This window comes from Manacus vitellinus, unplaced genomic scaffold (genome assembly GCF_001715985.3).
Source record: "Manacus vitellinus isolate BGI_N305 unplaced genomic scaffold, ASM171598v3 scaffold_25_pilon, whole genome shotgun sequence".
Taxonomy (NCBI): Eukaryota; Metazoa; Chordata; class Aves; order Passeriformes; family Pipridae; genus Manacus; species Manacus vitellinus.
In genome coordinates this window covers 4,711,198-4,727,226 of record NW_021939882.1, presented here as the reverse complement: position 1 = coordinate 4,727,226, position 16,029 = coordinate 4,711,198, and the positions used below count along the sequence as shown (strand labels likewise).

Below are 16,029 nucleotides of genomic sequence, written 5' to 3'. Positions count from 1 at the left end.
GGCACTGGCGGGCATGGGGACGGATCCTGGGTGCCAAGTGGGTGCTGGGAAGTGTATGGCTTATCAGGCAGTGGGCGGAGGGCGGGCAGGGTGCTGGGTGGGCAGACGCTTGGTGAGGATGCTGTGCCCCCTTCCGCCTCTCTGGATTTTGACCTGGCTGCCCAGTGGAGATCACAGATGGGTCACAGATGGGTCTTCTCACCCCACTTGCTTTGCAGGGGCTGGAAGCAAGTGCAGAGCAAACCGTTTGGCCCAGCCAGTCTCCCAGCCATCTGAGGGGCTGGAGAGAAGCCAGATCCCTCATACTGACCTGGAGATACCCACCCCTCAGGCTGTGCCAGCAGGACCCGCTGGATTCAAGCCTGGCTGGCTCCAGCCCCCCAACCCCTCTCTCCTGGCTCCAAAGGCAGCAGAGGGCTGGAGCAGTGCTGGTTGGAAGTAGTGCATCCTTCTTCCACCCCTCTCCTTCCCACCTGCAAAGCTGCCAGGACCCAGCTCAGCATCTGGGTGCTGCTGCGGAGCTCAGGCCACGTGAGCAAGAAGAATGGCTTTGACAGCAGAGTGGATGACCCCAGCACAACCATCGAGCACCCCGGTTTGCCAGCGGGGCAGGTGGGTGAATGTCAGCTCCGGGACTCTGCTCTGACCCCCCATTTGCTGAGTGGCAAGTGCCTCATTACAGTGCATAGTTAAAAATCAAGGAAGCGGTACAATAAATCTGAATTACAGTACATCTGAGCCATAAATACATTTTTTTAAGTATATACTTTTTTTTTTCTCTTCTTCTATTAAAAATTAGTTTATAATCCTGATTCTATTCACAATTAACAATTTCATCATCACACACTACAGACAAAAAAATGTTATGGTGAACACAGCTGCAACTCCACGGCGGGAGCACGGGGAGGGCCGGGAGGGGGAGAGGGGCCGGGGGGCTCCTAGGCTCACCCTAAAACAACCAGTCAGAAGCGGAGGGACTAACGTGTGGCAGTGAGACATCAACACCATGGGGACTCACAGACAGAAGCAGCTTTGTTCAATGTAAACATCGATCAGAAGGGAACAGCATCTCTCTCTGGCCGTGCGTGCCTCGCGCGTTTATCGCTCTATCTCGCTTTCCATAGACTGAATAATTTCTTTGAAAACGTAAACATATTGGAAGTGCCTTGACTGAGGTATTGAGGTATTCCTCCAAGGTTAAGGCTGTTACCGATGCAGGCTTAGCTGGGCCTCCTGCAGCAAGCTGTCGAAATCCATGGTCTCGTACTTGCTTTTCACTGGAGCTGGGGAGGATTCCTCCGTGCCGCAATCTGGGAATGGCAGGGACAGAAAGCAGCCAGGTCAGGGAGTGGGGCACCAACGTGCTCGCTGCCTGGTTGGGAGGGAAACTGAGGCACAGCAGGGCACTGCTCATTGCCCTGCTACCGCAGAGCCAGCCTGGATACAGCAGTGATGGCAGAAGGGATTGGGATGGTGTTGTCTCTTCCCCATTGAAGAGAGCTGTGGGCAGAGGGGCTGCAGCAGGGCCCAGCTGGGCCTCATCTTCCAGGTGTGCAAAAATCTACCGGATGCAGCCAAATTTGCAGGTGCTGAAACAGCTTGCAGAGAGGGGAGTGCCTGCCTGCCCTGCTCCCAGGCCCCTGCCAGAAGCTGAACACACAGAGTCCCTGGAAAGCCTGGGGAATTCAGCACATGCCAGAAATAAGGCTGCCTAATTTAACAGCAGCTTAACTTTTTAAGAGTATATTTTTGAATGGCATGGTTGTATTCACCTCTGCCTGTGGGGTCTGCATCTCATGTGTCCTGTACTAGGACAAGCAGGATTTTAGGAACAAGCCAAGCTGCGCAGGAAGGGGGTGACTGGTGGCTTTGCAGAAATCAGCAGGTGAAGAGCAATGAGGGGGCTTCTCCAAGGCTTAGGGGCAGCTCTGGCTTCCCTTCCTACAGCACTGCACAGTCAACACCTTCATCATGGGCTGCTGTCTGCTTCCTAGATTCTCTGTGCCCAAAATGAGAGGCTCTGGGATTTATTTAGATGAGTAACAGGCATCTGTACCCACAACTGAAGTTGGAGGGATCAGAGGAGATATTGCAATGTGATGAAAGATTGGTCAGTGCTTGTGTCAGACTGGGTGTCTGGAGGTAAGACTTGGGGCTTTATTTTCTGGGCCTCAGCCTCTCACTCATGAAGTGGAATCCTAGAACCCTTCAGCCCCTACAGAGGGTACAGAAATAAACATGCAGTGTTGGTGAAACACCTGAAGATCACAGCAAGGAGTGCTGGGCGAAGCCTGGGACACATTTCTCTTGTAGGACTAGCACAGGGTTTGGCTCCTGCCCCTCAGCTCAGGCTGTAGCCCTATACCCCACAGAAGAACAGGGTCCAGTGAGACCCTGGGAGACATGGTCACTGAGTAAAGCATTTGGCCTTGCCAAAGCTCAGACAGCACTGAAAGGGGTAATGTGACCACAGCACATTTCAGTGCCATCAAACGATTCAAAAGTGCATGTGCAGTGTGGTGAGCAAACCACTCAGATCACCTCTTGGGCTAATGAAATGCTGCTGACTGCCTTCTCTAACAACTGGGATGAGAGTTTTCTGCTGGAAAGCCTCCAGGGCTGTGCAGAAGCGCAGCAGAGATGGGCTGTGGTCAGCTGAGACCCAGCAGCCCTGGGGTGTGATGCTACATTTTGCAGCCAACACACTCTGGGGCCTCATGCCAGTTGTTCTTCCCTCTCCCCAGTTTCCCAAGCCACCTGACTGAGCTACGAACAGCTATGTGAGACACAGGAAAGCCAGTGGGCTTTTCCTGCAGGTTGTAAACATGTCTAGGATCCTTGTGTGACCAGGGCTCAGCAGTGCTGTTACATTCTGTGCTGATAAAACTCCTGTTTTCTTACCCAAGTCAGCATATCTGGTCCAGAAGAAGCGCCCAAGGCCACCAGAGCTGAGCTGGAAGGAAGGCTCATTCCTCTTCCTTAGGGAGGGGCCATTCTTCAGAGATAAGGCGGCATGCTCTGAATACCGGTAGGTGATAAAGCCATATTTATCCCCCCTGAGCAACCAGAGAAAGAATTCAAGATGTGATGGGCCCCACAGCCCTTCTGACACAGTTGTGCCCAGCACCGTGCCCCTGTCCCTCCATCCTGCTGTCCCTCCATCCCAGCAGACCTCCCTGCACCCTTGGATCTGTGGACACACCACATCTCCTTGCCAAAAGCACCAAGACCATGGGCTCAGTTGACCGAGGAGGTTGGTCTGGCACCTCCTGGCAGTGCTGATGGGGACTGGGGAGAGGGGCTGCTTATAGCTGCTGGAGCCCTGGACCACAGCTCACTGCCTACCCACCTGTTAGTCCTGGACAGGACCTGACACTCCACGATTTCACCAAACACCTCGAAGCGTTTCTTCAGTTCGCTGGAGCTCATGCTGCTGGAGAGGTTTCTGATGTACACAACTCGGCCTTCCCCCTGGCAAAGCAAGAGAAAGGTTTCAAGCTCCAGGACCTCACACCTCTGTGCTGATGGGCACTAGAAATGTGGGCCTGTTGAGGAGCCCCTGTAAGCCAGCACTGGGATACACTGCTGTGGGCATGGCCTGACATCTCTAGCATCTGGTTGTTTCCACTCCAGCCCCCTCATGGTGTCATCCCCAGGACACCCCTGCTGCAAGGGACAGCCATAGCCAGGCTGGAGCAGCCACACTCCCTTCTTCTCTTTTAAAATTCTGCTGCATTCTTGCAGCTCTTTCAGCTTCTCCTGAAGACATGGGAAATATTCCCAAGAACTGCTAGGGGCAAAATTCAATTGTATTGCAGGGAAAAATGCCAAAGCGGCGTGTGTGTGTGTGTGTCTGTGTGTGTGTCTGTGTGTGAGTGCACTGTGTGTGTGCACAACAGTACGGAGCACCAAGTTACTTTCCCACATCCCCACCCCTGTCCCAGCTCCCACCCGTGGGCACACGCTCATTTCCTGGTGCATGAGGATGCAGCAGGGCCACATCTGTAATGGCTGAGCAGCTTCAGGGATTCCCCAGCTCACCCCCCAAACTGCCGATGCCAAGTGTGCTGAAGCACCAGCGTAGGATGCTCTGGGCATTTCTGTGCCAAGGACTCCATGTGTTGCCAATTGCTGGTGGCTTCCGCTCCAGGTTGGGTTTTTCTCTCCCTCCTCCACCCCCATGTCCTTGTTTAACATTGGCCTCGCACCAAGGGATGCTGAAGCCAGGGCTAATGGGCTCCACTGCTGCTTTTCTGGAGCGGGAGATGAACTGAGTGCTGGGGATTGCTTTGTCCCAGCGTGGGGTCCCCCCACTTACGATGGCCTTTTCCCGTCTCTTCTCCAGCTGGCCCCGGTGCCCGCTCCCGCCCTGACACTGCTCGCCGTTCTCACACCTGGGAAGCGAGGGAGAGGAGATCAGCCCAGGATGGGGGGAGCTGGTGAGGAAAGCTTCAAACATCAGTGATAAGCCGAGGCACGTGGTGGCTGCAGCAGCAGGTGGACACTCCAGAGCACTGGCAGCCAAGGAGAGATGGGGGTCTAGAAACACTGGAAATGACACTGGAAAGCTTTTTCTGATAGATGCCAGGGGGTGTCTCCAGCAGGCACCCCTTCCCAGGCCGGGTTCAGGTCCCTGCCCATGCCCTGTCAGCCACAGAAGCCCTTGGCTGCTTCACCCCACTGCTGCTTCCTCTGGCCATGGCTGATTTTTGCAGCAGTGGCTGATGTAGAACCAATTATTTTTATAGCTTTTCTTTCATTAATTAACATCTTTACTACTTGGGCCAGCAGAGCAGAGAGGACTGGGGCTACCCTGCACCATGGAAAAACACAGCAGGCAAGAATGATCCCAAGGTCCCCGTGCCCCCGTACCTGAAGGTGCGTCTGCTGGCAGGCGATCGCGACCGGCAGCACGAAGACCCCGAGCTGGACCTGCTCCGGGAACAGTAATGCAAACTGGTCCTGGAGAGGGGGTTTCTCCGCAGGCACAGCTTGGTGTTGCCATGCTCCTCCTCCTCCTCCTCCTCTTCCTCCTCATCCTCCTCCTCCACAGGGGAGCCACTCTCACTGCAGCTGTCTTCAAAGACGGTGTCATACTCGGGGGTCTTGCAGAAGACCATGTCCTCGTCATCGAGAGCAGTGTCCAGGAAGCCAAAGTGCTTTGTTAAGCTGGCTCTGATCTCCTGGTCTCTCAGCTGCTTGACCCCATCCTTCCACAGCATCTCGCTGCCCGCCTCCTTGCCGAGGTCCAGTCCCTGGTAGTGGGCAGCTGGGACCTTCCTCTTGTGCTCCGTCTCCACTTGGCTCGTGGGCTCCCACGACTTGAGCACCTTTCTCTGCAGGGCAGCCTCGGGTTTGAGCACCTGGCAGTAGTCGTGGTCCCCGAAGGAGCGGGAGAAGGGCCTCTTGAGCAGGCCCTGCTGCTCAGGGAGCACAGGGCGTGTGGTGGCAGCTCGGCTCAGGTGGGCAAAGAGCTCCGTCCTCTCGGGGTGCTTCCTGGGGGCTTTCCGGGAGGCTGCCACATCCCCTGCACCCCCAGGGCTGGGGGCCATCCCGTCCTCCTTCCCTGGTTCCTGGGGGATGTCTGGCTTGTACAGGTCCTCCTCAGCAGGCTTGTATGGCGGAGTGGTGGGTGGTGTGAGACCTGGACCCCCCCAAACAAAGGGCAGGAGTCAGCTCTGCCCCTGCCATCCTGCCCTGTCCCACCCCAGTGCCTGGGCTGCACCAGGTATTGCAGGGGAGGAGACTGCTCAGCCCCACAGCCTCATCCATCCGGTGGCACTTGGGGAAAAAGAAGGATGCCTGATCCCAGCAGGGACCAGAGGACTCTCCCTTCCGTCCTGGCTCCTTCAGGGGACTTCTGAACAGCTCCCACCACCCCAAACACATCCCCCTGAAGTGACCGTAGTGCTCAGATGTGGAGGGGAGTCTCCTGTGTTCATAGTGTGAAGAGAGCTCAGTGTGCTCCCTTGGCTGGGTAGGCTGGAACTGATGACTCCAGACTGAATTTAGGGTAAATCTGTCCTCTCCTATGGAGGAATTTTGCAAAACCCAAAACTTAAAAGCCTGTCCTACCTGCTGTCCCACACAGCTCCACAGTCAGCATTGACTCAAAGTTTCTCTTCCCAAAGGCTGGGTCACTGGAGAAGAGCAGAAAATCAGGAGGGAGGAAGTGTTTAGGTGAACCACAGTCCCAAAACCTGAAAGGAAGCTGAGAAAATGCTGCCTACAAGTGAGCCCTCCCACTATGGCTAGTGCCTGACAGAGGGGTGTGAGGGCAGTGGGCTGAGCAGTGTGCCCTTCCCATCCCAGCGAGTGCTCTGGGGCACACACAGAAATGCCCTGCCCTCAGGATGAGGCTATCCTGGCTCCTTGCACCCTAGTGATGGCTGTGGCTCCCCACAGCCTTGTGCCCAGCTGGGTGGCTCAGTCTCCTCTGCAAAAGCAGCTTTGTGTGCTTGCAGCAGAGGCTTGGCCCAGCTACACAAACCAAGGTGGTTTCCAGCCCCAGCACAGTTCCTTCAACCCCGTCTGCACTTACGTCTGTGCCAAGGACAGCGTGAGACATCTGGGTGTTTCTGAAAGGCAGGAGAGAAGCCGGTTACCAGTGGAATTGTACTCCCTGCAGCGCCCGAGGTCTGGCAGGGGCTGGGCTTTGCCCCCCTGAAGGAGAGGGCTCATGCTGCCAGGGCTGAGCCATTCATGCTCATAATGAACCCCAGAGCCCAGGCACAGTGTGAGCCCATGGGCAAGAGGGACCTGGAGGGATGGGGCAACCTGGTCCATGCTGGGTGAGCCCTACATCAGCTTCTCTCAATATAAGGATGGAGAAACGGGAGTAGAAGGCCCCCATGGATTGAAACAGCACCCCAAAATCAGAACAGGCCCCCAGCTCCCCATGCATGGGACCCCAAACCAGCCAGCACACGGGGCTGTACTTGGGGCTGCTCACAGCTTTACTGCCAGCTGAGTGTCCAGCGCCTGGCCAGTATTGCTTGGCCACAGCAGGGATGGCACAGGCAGCATGGATGTACAAGGGAGGGCTGAGCAGAGTGACAGCCCACGGCCTCCTCACCTGTTTGCTCCAGGAGGGCACAGCGCCGGCTCTCAGCCCCGTTTCCCACCTCACCATCCACTGGGGAACCCAGGGAGAGGGGCTGGGGCTCCGCCGATGCTGCTGTGCCCCCCACCTCCACTTCAGCCGCAGGCTCTTCGGCAGAGAATCCCTCCAGCACTGGGCATGGTGCAGCCTCTCTGCAGGCCAGGGGCACGGAGGGCTCGGGGGGTGGCCCATCAAGGAAGGATAGCCAGTGCCCGAGCTCGGGGTTGAGTCTCTTGGACCGGCGGACGGCGTAAACAGTGTTGTCCTGCTTGCGGGCCACCTTCCCCACTGCTGTGCCTGAGGTCCCCTCTTGCTTCCCACCATTGTCCTCATGGCCACTCAGCTCCTGCAGTGCCTCTGCCTCAGCTCCAGGGCTCTGCCGTGGCTCAGCCTTCTCTGGTGCTGTTTTCACTCTGGAGGTGCAAGTCCCACTGGCATCCTCCCCATCGCGGGCTGGCGGCACAGGGGAGCAGGAGCCAGGCGGCCGTGCCAGGGCAGCGTACACGGGCTTGCCCAGGCGGTATGGCTTGCTCACGTCACACAGCAGGTCCCGCGCCAGCAGCTCCTTCAGGATGGAGAAGGATGCTCCGGGCTTCTTGCAGCCCCCTGCTGCCTGCCAGGCACAGCCCGGCCGGCTCTGGGCACTGCCAGGGGGGCCCGGCTGTGCAGGACAGTCCGGTTTGGCTCTCTTGAAGGGGCTGCTGCAGGGCTGGGGCTTGGTGTCAGCGGGGTCACGGGTGGGCAGCTTCCGCGGCGGCAGGCAGTAGGTGTGCATGTAGCGGATGAGCTCCACCACGGAGTGCATCTCCCCCTCACAGGACAACTGGCTGCCAGAGCCATCCTCTGCTGAGGAGAGCGGCGTCACCGAGTCACCAGAGCTCAGTGAGTCCTCGCTGGAGTCACTGTCGTCCTCGTGATGGGCGCAGTCGCCCGGGGATGGGTGGTGGCCACCACTGGAGCACTCCTCGGGTGCCTGGGGGGCTTTGGTCTGGGAGCAGGGGGTGGTGGAGGTGAGGTGCCTGTGCAGTTCAGTGCAGCTGCGGCTCTGTGCCTGCGGGACACTCGCCCTCCTGTCCCGGGGACCCTCCACCTTTGGAGAAGAGAGAGGAGAAAATCAGACACAAGTACCTGGCATGGGGGGAGAAGCCCTCCATGTTGACAGCGCCAACCCACATCCTCAAACCCCCCAGTTCTGCCTTAGAAACACCCCAACCTGTGTGGAGGTCAGCCCCCTGCCCCAAGCGCCGCACACAATGATGCTTCTTCTTCCAGGGAGGGATCTGCTGCTCTTCCCAGGCAATCTAATTTGCCAGGCCTGATGCACTGCACAATAACCATCAGCAAAGTAGAAAAATCTTTGGTGGCAACTTCTGCTGGGTTTCAGATCAGCTTAAGTGAGGGGTGGGTTCTGCAGCATGGTATGCAGCTCTCCTTGGTGATGGCCCCTGGCTTGGGCTGAGAGTCAGCAGAGAGGGGGACAAGGGAGCACATGGGGCTTTCACAAATGGGCACCCAGGGAAGCTGGGAGAGGCTGAACCACCCGGGGTCCAAATGAGATCAAGGCATTTCTCAGCCCAACGCAGAGAGGGATGGGAACGCCACGTGTAGGAATAGGTATCCCCTTTTTGGAAGAATTTGTAACGAGAAGGTTAAAGCTTAATTAACTTGTTTCTTAAGGAGACCTTCTGCCTAAGAACAAACATTTTTTCAAGGATGGGGGAAGTGTTTCTTTCCCTCCTGTGTCCCTCTTGTGTCTCTCTGGTCTGAGGAGAGATAAACTCTCAGGATGTTACAGGCTGCGCCTGTCTTGAGGCTGGGAGAGGGAGGCCAGAGAAGATAAGAAACCTGGAAAAGATCTGGAGGAGTTACTTTCTCAGGCCCAGCGCTCTCACTGCTGGTGCAGAATTTTTCTTCGTAAGTTTTCAGTGTCTTTGCCCCCAAAATAAACATTTTTGAATCCTTTCCACTGCCTTGGCGTTTTTGGGGAAAATACCTGTGAATACCTTACTTTACACCACAGGTGATGGCCTCTGCCCGTCCCCAGCCCCTTGCCCAGCTCAGAGGCTGCCCATGCTCCCTGACACCATCCTTCAGTGCCTTTCTTAGCTCCCAAGAGGTGGGCAGTGCACGGGCTCGAGCTCTGCCCATGAGGAAGTACCTTCGTGCAGGGCCGTGCTGGTCGGGATTTTGGGGTCCCCGGGCGCCGGGCGGTCCCGTCCCGCTGAGCCTCACAGCTCGGAGGCACATGCGATGGAGAGAGGAGCAACTTCTTCAGCTGCAAAGAGAAGTGGCAAGAAAAAGAGTCGGCATGGCAGCGAGGGCAAGAGAAAGCGCCAGCAGGGCCGCAGCCCTTGGCTCACGCGTGCCCAAAAATGGGGCAATAAAAATCTAAGGCAGGGAGGAATTTCCCACCCCACCATGTCTGTGGAGGCAGGTGCCTGGCCATGTGCAGCCCTGAGGGGGTCAGGGCTGTCTCCACAGCACTCACCCATGTCCCCAGGGACCCTCAAGCAGGTCGGGGCAGTGCAGACGTGAGAGACTTTACTTCCCAGGGGCAACCCCACTCCTGTCAGATACACAGGAGCTGCCGTGGCATCCAAACGTCTTACTCCAACAATTCTGCCCTTAGGTGACAGAGGCTTTGTGCTGATGTGAGTGACAGGTTTGGACAACTCACTTGTGCCCCCGTGCAAGGCTCATTTAGCCAAAACATCCAGAGAGGGCCTGGACTCATTAATGAGCTTTCAAGGCATTTTGCAGATGCAAACCCCTGTGGGACCTGTCGAGGATCTCCCCAAAGCCCATGGGTGGTGGGAGTGGGGTTTTCCCTGGGTCACCCACAGAGCCATCTCTTCTGATGGCAAGGTCAGCATAACATTTTTCTTCTACTCAAACCCAGTTTTGCTCAGGGGGAGGAAAAACACCAACCCCACACCCAGCAACAACATTTCATATTCCACCCATGTCGCGCTAACAACCGAAGGCGACAACAGCTCAACAGCAAGACGACTGCGTAGGCACTGTGGGACTGCACGGAGGAGACAGATCTGGGGCTCCCGTGCTGGTCGGTGGGCACAGAGCCCTGGGGGGGTACAGGGGTGATAGAAACAGGGGGTGCCCAGGTCAGGGTCTGCCAGGAAATGTCAACCGGGGCACCCACAGCTTTAGGTGTGCAGCTCCTGTTGGTGGAAGCAACCAGCACCCTTTCCCCCCCACCCCTGCAACGTATACATCCTATATATACACAGACATATCGTGTGTGATATATACCCCTGCGTAGGGGCGTGGGCGGTGGAAATGCACGCTGTCACCACTGGATGTCACTCCTCCCCTTTTGGGTTTTTGGGGAGACCCCGGGACTAGGCTGAGGGGTCCCTGAGGGGGACTGTGAGCCTCAGGACGGAGCAGGCTGGGTACCATGTTCCAGAGGATCTCCTCGGGATGGCAGTAAATGCTCCCAGTTAGTCCTGGGCAGGATGGGGAGCGGGGCTGGAGCCCCAATATGGCAGAGAACCAAGAGGGATACTCCAGTCACCAAATCTGTAGGGACTGCAGGCCACACAGACCCTGAGGGGTTTTGGTGGAAGGGACAGGGAGGGTCAAACCCTCCCACTGAAAGCTGAGGGCACAGGATGACATACGGGCCAAGCTCCTGTGTCCCTCTTGCGAGAGCAGCAGGGAGCTCAGCCCGGGGCAGAGGTGGGTGGGAACAGCCACTGTTGCCCATGGACACAGGGCTGGGATGAGCCAGAGAGACCCCCAGGCAGCCCCACATCTGCATGTCCGATTAAAAGCAAGTGTGGGTCCTGCCAAAGCAGCCCCCACCCCTTTGACACCCACCCCCACCCCGTTCATATACATATTTGTATACACACAGCTTGTTCCCGTGAGGATGGTGATGGAGGTGACAGCAATGATGCAGAACATGTATACGTATACAATACAAGTATATGCTTTGGTATTGACGGTTAAAGAGAGTTTTAAGCCTAGAATGAAAAAATTCAGACCTTTGCTTCCTATCATACCCATGCAGCCGGCTTATCAGGGGCTCATCCAAATCCACCTTAAACAGTAGGAAGTGGGTTCTTACTAGAGACAGCTCATCAAACTCGGGGGCCGGGGACGGCCCCCCCGTGACCGGGGCGGTGGGTTTGGGGGAGGGGGCAGGTGAGGTGTAGGCATGGTTGAGCGTGTCCCCCTCTTCCATAGTTCGGAAGGCAGCCAGGCCCATGTCATCTCCCTGTATATCATCCAATGTCTCCGTGAGGGCTGCCAGCAGCGCTTCGTTCTCGCTGTCTATTATCTGAAATGAGCAGGCAGAGAAGAGAGGGGGAGTTAGGCTGGGCAGAGGGTCTGTGAGATGCTGGGTGGGGGAAGAGGGGCCAGCAGTGCAACAGCAGCTCTCACTGAGCAGCTCCCACTTCCCAGTGACCCCACAGGGCAACCTTTGAGAGCTCTTCCCCAGCACACCACCTGGATGGGATGAGGAGGAGAGACCCAACTGGAAAAGGAGCATCAATCTGTCCACCTGCACCTCTAACAGAAAATAATGAATCAGAGCATCTTCTCTCCCAACAGCTGTCTCCCCCCCACCATCATGCAAACAGCAGAAGATAAAAGATCTGTGATTAAAAGGCTCCTTGCCCAAATCCTCCTGACTCCGGGCTGCAAGTGCCCCAGCTGGGATGGGAGCCCAGGGAGGGGGCAGGCACAGCCCCCTGCCCTCCACGGGCTGGGGAGGCCTGAGAGGTCATGGCTGGTTAATCTGCAGCTCTCCTGACAGGGAAGACAGAGAAAATGTGAGGAGCTGGGAGCTCAGCCCAGGGCTGCCCAGTGGACAAGAGGGCACAGCCCGTTGGGAGGGCACAGGGGAAGCTCAGCCTGGGCTGCACTGCTGGCCAAACACCATAGCTTGTAACAACAACCAGTATGAGTTTTGTTTTCACTAAAAGCCCCTAAACTCAGGCACCTCTAGCTCGACAGGGATTCTAAGCCCTCACACTTAAAGCTGGCTGCACCCAGTGCTCTGCAAGGGACTGCGTCCACGGAGCACAGCCCTCAGAGTGACAGGCCTTGCATTACAGCTCCCCTGACCTATTCTTTGGGTGAACAGCATGATGTGGGGGATGTTGATGGGAGATTTGTGAGTGTCTGTGGCTGCACTGGGCCAGTCAGGACCAGGGGTTGCTCCTGCCTCCTCCCTTCTTGCTGCCCTGACCCGACCTCTTGGGTCCCTCCCTCTTTCCATCTAGGCTTTGGCTTGGCTGATGCACCTCCATTCTTCCCAGTGCCCTCCCAGCCCCACGAATTCCCCTCCAATCTGGCAGTACACTGCAGAAGCCCAAGAGAGGACAGAGAAGCTGAGGAATGGCTGGAGTGAGTCAGGAGTTCCTTCTTTTTGGTCCTCCTCCATCACATTCTGAATGTAAACCATGTCCAAGAAGCAGGCTACCATCAGTGATAAAATTAGCACGAGGGTAAATTCAGGCTCGCAAGCAGGACTGTTGCCTGCACACACCCTCCTGTATTTCTCTCATCTTGTTTGAAAATTAAATATCTTTTGTTCCCTGCCCTAACCTTGCTCTCAGTTACTAGAGCAGGCTCGAGGGAAAGGCAGCAGGATGCTCCATTTTTGGCTCCGTTTCTTTTCCTCCTGTTATTGGCACGAGAGCACTGTGCATATAAGTTCAGTGGGATACATTTCATCATACTCCACTGCTCCTAATGGGCCTGTCTTTTGCATTTCTTTTCTGTTTATCTTTTCCCCAGGAAGTTCAGCGGAAAATATGCATCTCGTGATGAAGGTCCCTCAGCTGGACTGGACCATTTTCAAGCACAGCATCAGCACAGCATAAAAGCCACAGGGTTGTTATTACGGCCAGGTTAGAAAATATTGGGGCTTTTTGGTTTTTTTTCCCCTTGTTTAAATATAAATCCTGCTCCCTCCCAAAATGTAACCCAGAGTTGGTTACTAGTTGACACTAGTGGGTCACAACCTCCTCGTCCGAGGGGTAAGGGCCTGGGTGCTGCTCAGGAGGGCAGAGAAACTCCAGCCCCCAAGGATAGGCACATCCAGGGCATGGCATGAGCTTTAGGAAATGTGATAAAGGCAAAGTGCCCGATCCCCAGGCAGCTTCTGCACCTCCCTGTCTCCAAACGTGCCTCTGCTGTGCTCACAGCCCTGCCCTGGCCTCACAGCTCCACGAGATGCTCAGCTCTTCTCCAAGGAGAGACAGGAACAGTGCTGAGGGTTATGGACCAGCCCTGCCTGTGCCCAGGAGCACCCTCTGTCCCAGCACCCCTTTTCACTGTGCAGTCCATGCTGGCACATGGATCCATCTCAGCACAAAGCCAAGCACAGAAACCAGCCACCTCTGCCAAAAGGACCCGAGACCCAAACAGAGGGAGCTGCCAAAACTGGGAAGCCAGCGTGGGTGGGGCTGCTTTCTGCTCCTGAGAAAGGAATAATCCTGCCCCATACCACAGCACTGAGACCCCCGCACTGCCGCCCTGGCACATCCTGCCATTCCAGGAATCGAACAGGATGCACTGCACCCCGGCTGTAATTCCCTGTGAATAATACACCACAGGAGGGCTGGCTCAGCAGCCTCCTCTGCTCCTCCACCTCCTCATTAGCCTTACTCCGCTTGCCCCATTTAGAGCCAGTGCACAAATTAATGGAGCACTAATCAGCTGGGGAGGAGATATTAATAGTTGTGCGTGTTCCCTCCTCCCTCCCTCCTCCCCCTGCCTCCATCCTCGCGTGCCCTGTGCCAGGAGGATGGGGGTACCTGGAAGAGCTCGGAGTCATCAGTGCTGTACTGGCTGGAGTCTGTCTCCGAGTGCTCCCCGCACCACTGCAGCTCGCTGAAGCAGCTGGCCGAGTCGAAGTCGCTGGCATCCAGCTGAGACAGATCGATCTCTGGGAAGTCAGAGTAGAGGTGCTCCTCGCCAGACACCTCGTACTGCACAGAGAAGAGAAAGGGGGTGAGCCCACTGCTGTGCCAGGGGAACAAGAAGCAAGGGGCAGCAGCATCCACCTGCAGAGACGGACGGTCTCCTGGTGCGCTCCCACCTCCGCTCAGGCCCGTTTCTCAGCCCCACTTTCCACATGGCTCCAGGAGCAATTGCATGGCAGTGTGGAGCATGGTGAGCAACTCTTCACTGCACACCTGCCAGATTGGTTTGCACAGCCTGACACTGGCACTGCTGGTTACTGAGAACACCCCCACAACTTCCATCAAACCCCCTCTTGTGTCCCAGTTGTGGCAGGAGTCAGAACAGCAGCATCTGCATTCAAAGAGCCTCATCTCCTGCAGTGAGCAAACGCTCGGGGCAGAGCACAGCCACCCAAGCTGTAGAAAAGCAGCTGCTGGAGCTCTTAGGGGCCATTCCTGCCTTTGGTGCCACCTAAGGGTGACATCCAGGTTATCTAGCTGGAAGTCAAGGCAAGAGTCTTGCGTGCACATGGGACAGCAACTCCTGTGATTGGCCTCACACCTGGTCCCTACCCTGTTCCCATCCCTGCCACATGGCACTGAACCACTCAGGGACAGTCACCCTGGGGAAGGAGCACCACCAGTGCAATCCAGACCCCGCTCCCTGCGTTGTACAGGATGAGAAAACAGCATGGAAATGAATGGATGTCCGGGTGCACACAGGGTGATGCGAGCTCTAGGAACCCAGCTAAAAATCTCCATTCAACTACAGAAAGGAGCTGGCACCTGCCCTGCTTCAGCCTGGCTTCCAGCCACTGCCCTCCCACAAAACCCCACGGCTGCACCCAGCACCCCCGGAGTGAGGGCTGGCACTGGCACCCACTGCCTGTGCCGGCATTTGGACGGTGCCTGGTTTTGTGCCTATGTCCAGGTTCAACCACACAGGGGAAAGGTCTGGTGCGACTCCTCCCAGCATTGGCTGCCCAGGGGGAGTTTTCTGGCAGTGAGGGAAGCAAGTTTATTTACAGAGCAAATGGATTTTGGAGCAGGCAAACATCTGAGCATGTGAGCGAGGCTGTATGGGCAGGGGAATGCAGGGGCTCCTCCTCCTGAAGCTCCCTGGAAGGGTCTCCTCCTTCACTCAACAGGAAGGAAAAGGGATTTCAAACACAGCTGGAGGAATGGAAAATACAGCTTTTCTCTCTCTTTTTTTTTTTTTGGTCAAATTGGGATAATCTGGGATTATTGATTGTGTTCCCACAGGCTGAGAAGCCTGTCTACTGTGCTCCCCACTGTGTTTAGGGCACCCCAAAGGGCACTCCCATGCACACACTCACTCCCATTTTACATTTCTCACCTGCCTTCCGCCCCAACCAGTACCAGGGGAGGTGGGAGACAGGGAAAGCACGGGCAAGGACAGGGGGGAGAGCATTTTCATGGCCCAGTGGTGAGCCAGTGCCATGTCACGGCAGCTGGGGCTGCTGATACTGCCCCAGCCCAAGCTCTGCAAGGGCCTGGGAGCTGCCCCATGGTGGGGGATGCTCTCCCCAGTATCCTCCCTTCATCCTGCTGCTGGAGAGATGTGGATCAGGTAGATTACGCAAGTGTAGTGCCACAAAGTATATCAGGCACCCCTGAGTGGCTCCAGGATCTGATACTCCTCACAGCCCCCCAAGGCTGGGGCTTTCCTAACCTGCCCTGCAAAAATCTTTGGTCCCTATTCTCATCCCTGCCAGCTCTGGGGGACACAGATGCGACCTTTCCCCTTGTTCTCCTTCCTCCTCTGCTCAGGTGCAGCCTGGACTGCTCTGGGATCAGATGTCCTTTGGCCTTTCAGGTGTGTCCCTTACCTGCTGTGGCCCGTCCCTGCCTTCCTCCCTCTGCTCTAGCACCTGCTCCAAAAAAAGTCTTGCAACAACTTTGGCTCCCCCTTCTCCCCAAATCTTCCCATGGGAACACAGGCAAAGGCTTTTATTTTTAGAAAAGCCA

At 56.3% G+C, this 16,029-nt stretch overlaps 1 protein-coding gene across 1 annotated transcript; it reads right to left on the bottom strand.

Annotated features, from left to right (window-relative positions):
- Window positions 1–1,107: 1,107 nt before the first annotated feature.
- Window positions 1,108–14,215, bottom strand: PPARGC1B (PPARG coactivator 1 beta). The gene is made up of 12 exons (XM_029960188.1): window positions 14,207–14,215; window positions 13,894–14,067; window positions 11,193–11,405; window positions 9,261–9,377; window positions 7,076–8,192; window positions 6,542–6,578; window positions 6,076–6,140; window positions 4,873–5,644; window positions 4,319–4,394; window positions 3,350–3,471; window positions 2,902–3,056; window positions 1,108–1,310 (listed from the first exon to the last, which is right to left on the bottom strand). Exons 1-12 carry the CDS (start codon window positions 14,213–14,215, stop codon window positions 1,207–1,209), a joined length of 2,961 nt encoding a protein of 986 aa, XP_029816048.1. The 3' UTR covers window positions 1,108–1,206.
- Between the last annotated feature and the right edge of the window lie 1,814 nt (window positions 14,216–16,029).